The 12647-nt window shown below is 35.0% G+C and overlaps 1 protein-coding gene across 1 annotated transcript; it reads right to left on the reverse strand.

Moving 5' to 3' along the window:
• Nucleotides 1-510: 510 nt before the first annotated feature.
• lrpap1 (low density lipoprotein receptor-related protein associated protein 1) lies at nucleotides 511-10696 on the reverse strand. The gene is made up of 8 exons (XM_053503017.1): nucleotides 10424-10696; nucleotides 9028-9172; nucleotides 8560-8690; nucleotides 8323-8443; nucleotides 5169-5324; nucleotides 4944-5026; nucleotides 2363-2539; nucleotides 511-2214 (listed from the first exon to the last, which is right to left on the reverse strand). The coding sequence occupies exons 1-8, from the start codon at nucleotides 10598-10600 to the stop codon at nucleotides 2146-2148; spliced, it is 1059 nt and encodes a 352-aa protein (XP_053358992.1). The 5' UTR covers nucleotides 10601-10696; the 3' UTR covers nucleotides 511-2145.
• Between the last annotated feature and the right edge of the window lie 1951 nt (nucleotides 10697-12647).

Here is a 12647-nt window from a genome sequence, read left to right on the forward strand (position 1 = left end):
CTGGTTCCTCTCAAGGTTTCTTCCTATTACCATCTCAGGGAGTTGCCACTGTCGCCGTCACCCTTGGCTTGCTCATCAGAAAAATTTCATTCATTCATCTCGTTATTATCTAGAAGCATTTTTCTCACACATACACAATTTATTTTATATATATATATATATATATACACATTTTTTTTATGAATTTCTTTTATCTTTGTGAAGCTGCTTTGAGACAATGACCATTGTTAAAAGGGCTATATAAATAAAATTAAATTGAATTGAAAACCCTGCTTTGAAGCTAAAAAAAGCTGGGGTCAAGAGTGTAATTAGTTTTCCTGAGATATGATCATCCAGACCAAATTATCTAAATTAATGGCCATTCAAGAAACAATGTAATATGCCCCATTGTCAGTATACCTTTAGATGTGTGCTCTGTGCTATTGTTTAATCTGAAAGTTAGAGTCATGTAGGGCCCTGTTCCCTATGTAGATGAGGGACTCTAAAATGAATTGGAACACAAGCTCTCAATTGTTGTTACTCGTTTATTTGTCTAAGAAAGCATCAGGTAATCCGATAGGTAATCAAGTAATCATCAGGTAATTTTTCTGGTACTAAAATACAGTATACTTTTGACAAAATTATAAATAAAATACATAGTAGCCTAATACTGGTTAACAGTACTTCTCCCATTGACAGGTATGTCATGATGTCATGGTATTTTTTTTGTCCAGGCAGTGTATATGGTTTCTCTAGAGAGTGATCTCTTGAACAGGTGCATCAACTGGTATACATTAAAAAGGACTTGTTCATGAATTATTATATTAATTGAAGCATGCACCACAATTGGCTGGGCAGGAATGAAATCTGCCAATCTGAAAGCCAAGTCACAGAAGCGGTGCAGGAATATGTATTTCATGTTGTGGTATCAACTGCATCCAACTCTATTCAGCCATCCTCAGGGTGCTTGTCACAGCTCCCACTGAGTCTGCCATAAGGACAAGCAAAGGGGCAGGGACTGAACCAGACCCTTCCCCAAATACTGCCAAAACTGGCAGAGTTAAGTGGAGATTTATTTGGTGAACCATGTATAGCCGGGAAGAACATCCTAATTTATAAACATATTCCTAATAAGACTACAGTAGTTCAACCTTTCTATTTGAATAAAAAAAAACAAATAAAATAAAACAAAAGATAACAGTATAGACCATTAGTTGTTGGGACCCCTGTACTTAACCTTAAAAGGACACATAGCATATGCATTATTATGCATATATCATACTCTGATACAAGCATTTGCTTTACAGTATACAAAAACTGCTTTTTATCTGTTGAGTGAACAGCATAATGTCAATACAATGATGACATTATTGACATGAAGACAGGGGTAGGTCAATGGTTAAGCCACCAGACCCCCGATGCTTTGCACCACCAAGATGCCAATGTTGGGCTGTATCCTTTAACTGCTCAGGTGTATAATGAGATAAAAATATAAGTCGCTCTGAATGAGGGCATCTGCCGTAATGTAAATGTAAACATTAGTACAGCTGGCTAGTGGCACCCAAATTTTGCAAGTTAAAATCAACTAAAATATCTTAAACCCCTAACAGTCATTTGCTCAACTGCGCAAAATTACCCCAAAGTTTCATTATGTGTAAGCCATTTTGGACAGATAAATCTGTGAACTGATTATATACATAGTTTAAAGTTAATAGACTCAATGAAAAATCATCTTTTATTTACAGAGATTAATTCAGCAAATGAGTGAAATTTTATAAAAAAAAAAAAAAAGGTGAGCATTTCAAGAAACTTTTTAAAACTTCAAAGCCTACCGATGCATAAAATATTGCATTTAACGTTTAACCTGTACCCCTCTGTGGGAATGACTTTAGCAGTTCAAATACATAACAATAACTGGACATATACTGTGACGTATGCTTTCGTACCTAAACTATCAAAATGGGTTTGCTATCGCTAACAGTGGACCAGATGCAAACCATGCAATGCTATTAAAATAAATCAGTGCTGTCAACTTAGAAATGTTCTGTAAATAATACATGATTTTGACAAACCTTTAGAAAATCAATGATTGCACCCACACTATAATCGATGAATATGGAAATAAAGGATTTTTAGTGTTGTCATGGTGACAAGTGGAGGTCATGCTCAGAGTTCATTGTGCTGCAGTCCATTTCGGGAGATTTTGTTGGTTATATCTTGCAAATGCTTCTTCATCTGGAAAAAAAAAATTATACAATAGTGGTGTGCTACTGTCTTCACATTGCGTTCAATGTTAAAGAAGTAAAGTAGTAAAAATGTACTGAACCAGTACAGATGTTAAGAATCATAACCATCATAAACTGGTTATCCCTACAATTCCTACCTTGTATCCAATTTCTCTTGCTTTTTCAGCAAGTGTGTTGTATTTCTCTTTATGTCTCGTGATGTGGTCCTCATCTCCCATGGCCTCTATGTGCTGCAGCTTCTGGTGTGAATACTCTAGCTGTTCCTGGTAGTGATGGTGCTTCTCTACCTTTGTCTCAAAATGCTTCAGCTCCTCCTGAAGCAGATATAAAACACATTCTTAAAAAGGTTTGACAAGGCTTTAAGTAATAAGACATTCACAATTAAATTGGCAGAGAAATACTATTACATGTATTCAAATATGATCATTCTTTAATTGCTATGAATTGAAAAGTTTTGAGAATGACTCTTCTTTTTCTAAGACCTCTACAATTCGCCCTGGCATGCTGTTAATCAACGTTTGAGCAACATCCTGATAGCAACCCATTTTTGAATGATCAATGCTTGGAGTAGGTCAGGATTTTGCCCACCGAGGATTGACCACATGTTCTAAAAGGGATGAAGCTCTGAAGTTTCGAGCCATGGATGCAAAATTTTTATTTTTTGTTCTTGAGTTACTTATGAGCAAGGTGCTCCATCAAAAAAAAAAAAAAAAAGATAAGGTATTGTGCATTACCAAGCTGTTCTTGTATGTTAGCGTTTACCTTTACATATTTTAAAAAGGGCATCAAAGAAGTTACTTGTCATGCCAACAGTAAAGGATCCTGAAATGATTCATGTGTGGGGTTGCTTCTCAGCCAAGGGAGTGGGCTCACTCACAATATTTGCATAAGAACACAGCCAAAGAATGGTACTGTACAAAAACAACCTTAGAGAGCAACTTCTTCTAACCATCAAAGAACAGTTTAGTGATGAACAATGTCTTTTACAGCATAATGGATCACCTTGCTATAAGGCAAAAATGATAACTAAGTTGCTCGGGGAACAAAACGATGAAGTCCATTTTCCGGGTCTATGGCCAGGAAACTCCACAGACCTTAATTCTATTAAAAAACTTGTTAATTCTCAAAAGGCAGGTAGACAAACAAACATCTGGCTGCCATCAGTCAGGACGTGGCCCATTATTAATGATTGGAGTTTATCAGAATTTGTGGGTAGATAGACAAAACCCCACAAATTCTAATAGACTCCAAGCACTGATCATGCAAAAATAAGCTGCCATCAGTTAAGATGTGGCCCAGAAGTTAATGGACAGCAGGGCGGGGTAAATTGCAGAGGTCTTGAAAAAGAAAAGTCAACACTGAAAATATAAACTCTTTACATAAGCTTGATGTAATTGTCAATAAAAGCCTTTGGCACATATGAGATCAATCTTTTTTATGTTAAATCTATGCAAACCTTTTATTTGTTTTTATTTTTAGGTTTATATTTAAGAAAAATTTTATGTCATTAAAAAATATATTATTCAACATCAAGCACCCCTAACTCAACGTCTTTGAAACGTTTTTTCCCCTCTCTGCATCTCGGAAACTTTCAAAAAGTCTGAAAGTCTTCAGGAAATAAACAAAAATTATTAAATGTTTACAAATTCCAAACATTAAAAACAAATGTGCAATTCAATATTTAAATGCATGCTGTCAATCAACACAGCAAACGTGTGATAATTATCATGTTAACTGGTGTTTACAAAAGCTTAGATTTTCCTCATGCCTAATCTCATCAGAGCAACTCGAGTGCATAGACATTTAAGCAAAAAAAGAAAAAGAAAAAGGGGGAATACGCCATATGCTAAAAACAAAGTATGCTAAGGCTGTTAATATTATATGTTTAAGATTTTACTTTTCTCTAAAGACATTTTCTAATAAAGTTATTTTTAATAAACATTTATAAATTGTTAAACTGAAAAAGAATGTCACAAGCAAGTTTTCAATTGGTCATCACTTAAACTTGTATAGCTCAAGCAAAATATCAATGTTTTTCTCTATGTCAAAATAATGAACAATCAAGACTATGACACCTGACCAATCTTTTGTGAGTTTACAGGACAACTATTATATACAGGACAATTAAATAATAGACTGCAATAAAGAGAGGTGCTAAAGTTACCCCATGACTCAAATTGGTTATGTAAGCAGTTAAGAGCTCTTTGATGTGTTTGTGCTGGGGAGATTTTTGCTTTTGTGATATACAGTTCATGAGACATGGACTAAAATGTAAAGACCTGTGCTACAGCATAACCACTGAGTGCCTGAGTGGCGGGACAGGATTACCTACTGGAAAAGTTTCACGGCTCTATGCTTATTACCTTCATTAAAAACAATAGAGTTCATGGAACTGCAGTGTTTAATCCCCTAATAATTGATGAGGAACTTGATTGATTCACATTTAAGTAAATTACATAGTTGACTGATTGTGGTGTAAACTTTAAATTTTACTTTACCATACGCATTCTTACTGAAATAGATGTCTGGAACAGCCCAACCTCCAGTGCTGGATATTCTCATAATTTATTTATTTTTTTTTTTTTTACAAAAAATGTATATACTAAGAGTTCATACTGTTTAAACGCATGAAAATTTTTCTCCAGAGATCTTCCTAGAAGTCTTGACACTGATGAACCTTATAGGGTGTAAGTGTAAGTGTCCTGAGAAACATGTTACCTTAAGAGAGTCGAGTTCATCCTCAGTAAGATTTGATCTTCTGGCCATTTCCCACAGCTCTATGACCCTAGGCTCCTTAAACTCTACAGGATCACAAAAAGAGAATAAAAAAACATAAATGCCGAAATTGTAAAACGACATGTACGCTAATGTTGGTTCATTAAAAGGAAAAAGAGAGAGTGGTTGAATTGTACAAAGAATTATATAATAGTAGAAGAAAAGTACCATTGTCACTGTCAAAGCCTTCATGTGTGATTTTACGTAGCCGCTCAAAGCCTTGGTTTAGGTCCCTCATCCTCTGTTTTAGGTCTGTATGTTTCTCATGGAGACTAGACTTTTTTTCTTCACCCTCCATTGTAGAGATCACATTCTTATGGATTTCTGACAGACCAAGAAAGAGGCAAAATTACAACTATGTAAAGCTACATCCTTACTGTATATGGAACAGAACCTTTAGGAACATGCCGTTACAAAAAAAAAATCAATCGGTGTGGTAGTGTGATTTTAGGTCATTTTATATACGCACAAAATTTTAATGCTATACATACATATTGAGATATCCTGATATTAGCATATCTCAATATATAACATAGCATTTAATTTTATGATAAAATGATTATCCATTTTTGTTTTATTAAAGTGTGTATACTCTTTTTTGGCTGGCTCTGTATATGTAAAATACTTTGCAGTGTTTAAGTGAGAAATTAATTTATGAATTTCGTGAACTGTTGTTTTTCCCCAGTGCATTTTGTGTGAAAGCAATGAAACATGATCCACAGTTCAGCCCACGTAGTCCGCTGTTGTGTTGTGTAAAGAGCTTTCAAAAAGATTTTACTCAGTATTGATAAATGTATGTAACTATTTGTAAAAAAATATATAATAATAGTAATATTAATTAACAAAAATTTACTTCCCATTACGCTTACGTGTAACTCACTCATTAGCTACTTAAAGGAGCCTCAGTATAGAGAATATTATAAACGGTTTCTACAGTTTTTTCTTTGACAACAAAATTAAATATTCCGTTGGAGACAAGAGATTAGAGATGCAAGATGGGAAAGTGGGGGTGGGCTTAAAGGTTTACTTAATTAAAACACCTCCACAATTATAAATCATTCTAAATGCACGTCATTTGACTTATCTGCCATTTTTAGTGAAAGGGGAAAAAAAGCTGTGCAGTTTTTAGCAATAGCTCATAGCAGAGTACCCTGATGTAAAAAATTTTACACAGAACACAAAGACAAGAGTAGTCTTGTCACATCTCCATGTTTAAACAGCAACTGTGTCACTTTACACTAGCTGAACTGACATTGTTCACTGTTATTAATTTGCCCTATGAGCTATCCTTTGTGTACAGAGGTGCTTATTTTCACAGTCCATATAGACAACATATAAAATCAGTGAGTTGATTCCTAGGAAATGATCATGAGTTTATAAAGCTCTTTGTGTTTTAAAGAAAAAACTTTACAGAAAAAAAAAATCTTTGGCTAGTGTATAACAAAGGCAATGTTGTCACCTTTATGTTTTGAATGGGCTTGGATGAATAATGGGGTGATCATTGCTTTTAGTCAATGTTCAGTTAATTTCCTTTGCATGGCATTCTAATCATTAGATTCTAATCATTCGAAATTCCTTATTCCTTATGTTTTTTCTGTGTACCTGGACAACTGCTGTGTAGCAGAAATACGCATAAGCCCAAGGCATATAATGCAAATGTTCACAGCACGTCTGTGCCTGTTTTACAATTTTCCTGGTGTTCCTAGGTGTGGGTGTGCTTAAAACCACCAACAAAGGAAATCTTAAAATGAAGTGTGATATGCAAGATCTTTCACGAGGAGCATGTGTAAAATGTTAAATACTATTTGGTCTACAATGACAATGTACAGTATGTACCAAAATATATAGTACTGAAATGACCAGATGAACAATATTAACTTGTTGTCATCTGTGAGTTTATTTCTCCTAAAGGAAACTAACATACACACTATAAGCATGTTGATTTACCACAGTGTGCATCATGTAAGTGTTTAAAATGTGTGTGCAGTGCCTCGCTGTAGACAGTGCACACACTGGCTGCAGCGAAGGATTGTTTTAATAATCGATAAATCTGTCTATATATCAGATTTAATAATCGATAAATCTTTAGAAAGTGCACAAACATGTTGCTCCTTGAGCTGTCATAATAATAATAAAATAAAATAAAAATGGACTAACACAAAAAACAGACATGTACGCTTTACATCTGCCAAATATATACATTGGAACCTTGGATTACGAGCATAATTTGTTCCGGAAGCAGGTTCGTATTCCAAAACCAATTTTATTTTTAAAAACACTGATGGAATCACTGCTGTAAAGTGAAAAATAAAACAAATTAACCGGCACTTTTTCCTTTAAAAAGAATGGGGATGGGAGGGAATTGTTCTGCCACCTTTTTTAAACTTGGTCCCCGTTCACAACCACTTCTGTATGAGCGGAAATAATACTCAACTATAAATACTTTTTCACCCTGTCAAGAGACCCATTTCCAAAAACAACTGCACAAAATCCTTTTCATTACTGGCAACACCTGTGTCTGGAGCTTTGTACGTTGACAAACGCACATGCATGTTCGAGATGTGCGAGTTTCATTACTGTATATTTTGGCGTATACAGTACCTTATACAGTGGAACTTTGGATTGTGAGTAATTTGGTCTGCGAGCGTTTTGCAAGACAAGAAAATTTTTCATGTTAAAATAAATTTTACCTTCATAAATGAGAGAGGTCTTGACATACGAGTAGTACGCATGCGCTTTGTCTGCTGAGGGGCACATGATCACAACTAAGCCAATGGTTCTTCCATCTCGGGAACTGCAGGATTATGGGTAATCGTCGGAAATTTTATTTTATATACGAGTGCTTCAATATACATGCAAGCTTCCGGAATGAGTTATGCTCACAATCCAAGGTCTAACTGTATCTGCTTGACAGGTTTTTAGTGTTTTTAATGTTAATATAATACTAATAATAGATAATTACGATAAATATCTATAATAGATGCTTATGCAAGTAATCCTTGGTGATGTATGCATGTGTAATGTACTCTGGATGTAGTTATAGTAAATCTATTATTAGTCCGTCATCAGTTGTTTTACTCAAATTGATGACCAATTATTGAAAGGTCACTAGCTCCCATTACTAGTTCAAATACATGTGATGGAGCGATTAGAAGTAAAAAGTTAAAAGCTCAATAAAGGGTTATAAACATAGGCCAAATTATTACATTTCAGGTCATAAAAAATCTAAATATGGGATATTCCATTTTTATTGTATTATTTATGAAAATTAGTGTACTTGCTTTTGAAGCTTTTTGTTTATTTTTATAAGTGTGCAGCTCACCCTCAGTGCGGCTCACTGTATCCATCACAATGTTGTACTCATGAATCTTGTCCTTGTGATGCTCAAACTCTTTGCGGAGGCTCTGCAGCTCCTCCTCAGAGAACTTTCCTGAAGTCTTGGCCTAAATATTAATAGATTAATATACATTACATTTACCTACAGTACATTTATTGATAAGAAAAACCTGATCTACTGTAAACAAAAACTCAAGGTAGCATGCTTTAGAAGAAAACTCACTTTGTTCCACAGTTTATCAAGTCTGGGGTCTTCAAAAATTTCTCCCAGTTTCGCGTCATGGTCTTTCAGGTTGTTACTGTCCAAGGCACGATTGTCCTTCTTCCCATCCAATCCATACTTGGCCAGAATAACTATGAATGCAAATATTCTTAAATTAATGAAGTAGTTTTATTTAGTGAAGACATGATCAGAATTAGAATTGACAAAATTTTATGCAAATCAAAGGCTTTTTTCCAGATATGCAGCAGTAAGAAACCAGTTAGGTTAAAGTCCTATGGGACGAATATTTTATAATAAGCAGCTCCGCCTGCAGTCCCACACACTTGTTTTATACTAGTTTACAAGACAAAGGCTTGCCAATTTACAGATTAGTTTCACTGCTCCACTTCCTAAGAAAAGAAATTACAAAAATAAATAAATAAATAAATAAATAAAAACGCCTGAAACATTAAATCTGTGTGGTCTCACTGTTAAAGTTGCGTCTGAGCTTGGCCTCTCTCTCGCCATCCTCATCCATTCCCTCTGCCTTCAACTTCTTCCACTGAAGCTCATCTTTTTCTTGAATCTTCAAGTCACTGTGGAGCTCAGACAGCCGCCTTGGGGCAAGCTGCATCTGTGGGCGGAAAAAAAAGATAGTCAGGAACACTTAACTGTAAAATACAAAATTATAATACAACTACAGCATGCGGGGATGTAACCATGACCTATTCCTCCCCATTTATGCCATGGCTTGTTATCAGAGTAGCCTAACTGCTGCTGAACACTGTAATTCTTGGTGTTTATGTACTTCCTTTATGTGATGTTTCACAACAACAACAAAGAAGGACTATCATGTTATGGTTCTAATCTTCATCACATTTTCTGTTTTTAAGAAATTCTGCTCTACAAATAGAAAACTCTGCCTCATCGTTAAAACTATTTTTTCCTGTCGTACACAAGAAATTAGAAAATTGTGTTACTTTTAAATAAACCTTCATTTTAGCTCAAACAGTTTATTTTGTTTTTGCTAATCATGATTGAAAAGAAAAAAAAAACATTTATTTTCAGATCATCAACCCCCCTTTTTTAAATATATTTAATGATGTAAAAAAAATACATATATATCAATGTAAAGCTTTTGAGCATTTAAACTAGAGCTGCACAATTAATTCCAAGATTCTAAACCACAATGTAAACCTGTGCAATTATTTAATTGCAAAAGACTACAATTTATTTTAGGCAATATATGCATAGCTTGAAATTTACGACGAGGATGTCAACAGTTTGAGGAGATAAATAAATATTGGCAAACGTCCTTCTATCATTTGGTGTTATCCTAGATAATCTGTAAACAAAATGGTACATTTATTAGTTACACATTTCAGTTTAACAGTCAAAATAATCACAATTTTACTTTTAAAGAATTTTACAAATCTAATGGTGCAGCCCCGAAACTTTTGCCACATCCCTATAGGATGAACAACTAGGATGCGCTCTCACTCTCTCTCTCTCTCTTTGCACACACACACACACAATGAAAAGTTATAACAACATCAACGATAATCATAATAATAATTATTATTTATTTTATTCATACGTTAAACCTATAAAGTTTTATTATTTTAATATAAATATTTAAAACAACAAATATTAACACACAGACTTCAGACACAGATGCTCCACAGAGCCCAGGTGGTTCCCAGTCCCCACTCTATGAGCCCTAGATACTGTACATAGATAGATAGATAGATCTTTACTGTAATGGCACACTACATGTATTCAGGAACAAAATGCATATTTGTTTATTCAGTACATTTGAACACTACTGTGCATACTGATAATAAACTCTGGTGAAACAATATTTTCTGCCCCACACACTGCTCACCCTGTTCGCTTTCTCCCAAACCTGGTTCAGTTTAGCGATACGGAATTCCATGGCGTTTTTCCCGTCATTCGAGTCCTTTTGCTCATTTACTTCTCGTGAGTATTTCCCCGTCGCCATTACCCCCACACTAAGACAAACGCTCAAAAACAACCCACACACTCTCATGTTTAAAACCATTACAGTTCAAGCAAACAGCTAAAACAAAACCAACACGGATAAACTAAGCTGAAGGGTTTAATACATTCATCCGCCGTTGCATCCAGGAAGAGCAACAGTCACATGCCACAACGCTAACGCAACACTGCATTCTGGGAAGTGTAGTTGAAAGTCTCTTGGCGCGGTTTTCTTTCATACATCGCAAATGAGAGGGAAAAACTACATTACCTATAACTCTCGGCTCAGCCATTTCTCAATAACCTGGATTTGGGCAAATGAGAAGAATCCACGCACTGGAAGTAACGGGAAACCGTTGTTGCACAATTATACGCAAATATGAACAAATAGGAACATTATTTTTTAAAAAGCATCTACACAGTCATGAAGAATAATTTAATAAAGGATTATGAATGAATTTTAATCACACTTCTGACTGAATTAAAGTTATGAAATTCAGTTATTTTTATTTGTTTGTTTGTATGTATGTTTTTGGTTGTTTTATAATGTTTTTTCCCTATTAAATAAAATAAATAAATACACATGCTTATTAAATCATTAGAAATAATAGTAAGTATTAAATATATATTTAAAAAAGTGGGTAGATAAGGTTAACTGTGTGTCTCTAATCAGTCCCACACTTTGAATAACACGAGTAATGGAATTTTGTCACAACACAAATAAAACAACAACCATCACAAAAAAAAAAAAAAACCTCAGGTGGAATTACACAAGCAAGACTTTACTATACATCCTTCTCAAATAGAAAAAGAACATTATGTCTCTGTGTTATAAAATGCTAGGAATGAAAAGCCTTTAGGCTTTTTTACTTTACACACAAAGGCGTTGAGGGGCCAAGGGATCCCCAAGACTGAGAGGAGAACCAGAAACCGCACACAAGTCTGTAACCAGGGGTAACTTAATTAAATCCATCCATCCATTCATTCACCCAGGGACCTCTGTAGTTCAACTAAGGGCCATGAAGACCAATGATGATACTATTGCATTTATGCCCATTTTATGACTGTGGTAAGACAACATTCACAAACTATGGGTAATTTGACAATGTGTGTCTTTAGACTGTGGGAGGAAACTGGAGTACCCAGAGGAAGCCCACCAAGCATGAACTCCATGCACACTCCATGCATAACACTTCGAGAGAATCAAACCCAGACCCCGGCGGTGCAAGGCAACAAACCTAACCACCAACTCACCGTGCTGCCAAGTTAATTATGCATTTGTACTTTATTACTTTCCACACGTATTGCTTAAGTGCATTTAACTACAGCATTGGACTACGGTTCGGAAGATCCCAGGTTCAAACCCCACAACCACCAAGTTGCCACTGTTGGGCCCTTGAGCAAGGCCCTTAACCCTCAACTGCTCAGATGTATAATGAAATAAAAATGTAAGTCGCTCTGGATAAGAGCGTCTGCCAAATGCCTAAATGTAAATGTAAATTAATATTTTACTTAAGTATTTTAACAATTACTTTTATATAATAATACTGTAAGAATACTATTACTTAGTGATTTTTTAAAAATTCAAATTACATTTACATTCCTATTAAGTTAGAAATGACAATGAAAAACTCTTAAAGCGCTATTCTTCTCTCCTCCAGCCAATGCCATTGTTAGGTTATAAACTGAGGCATGAACTGCTTGATGGGTCCACAGCACCTTAATACACTTTTGGCAAATTATGCATATTTGCAGTCTGGGAGAGAAGCACACACACACACACACACACACACACACTGACTGCTGATTTGTGGGTTGAGTTCAGAGATCCCATTAGTATTCCATTTATTGTTAAGCTTAGGTTTACCATAAACAATTTTGCTTGTGTGTGCGTGGGTGTGTGTCCAAGCCAAGATGTCAAAATATAAATGTAGTCAAATATTGGTTAGCATATTTTAGTGAAAAGTGCTTCCACTTTATTGTTCAAATACAGCACTGCTTTACCAGTGGTGGGAAAACTGTGGTAACCTGGTAATAATAAAAACATTTATTTACAAAAATGCATTAGAGTTTTATTGGTTTACTACTTTCTGTGCTCTTTGAAACCTTTG

The sequence above is a fragment of the Clarias gariepinus genome, chromosome 8 (genome assembly GCF_024256425.1).
Source record: "Clarias gariepinus isolate MV-2021 ecotype Netherlands chromosome 8, CGAR_prim_01v2, whole genome shotgun sequence".
Taxonomy (NCBI): Eukaryota; Metazoa; Chordata; class Actinopteri; order Siluriformes; family Clariidae; genus Clarias; species Clarias gariepinus.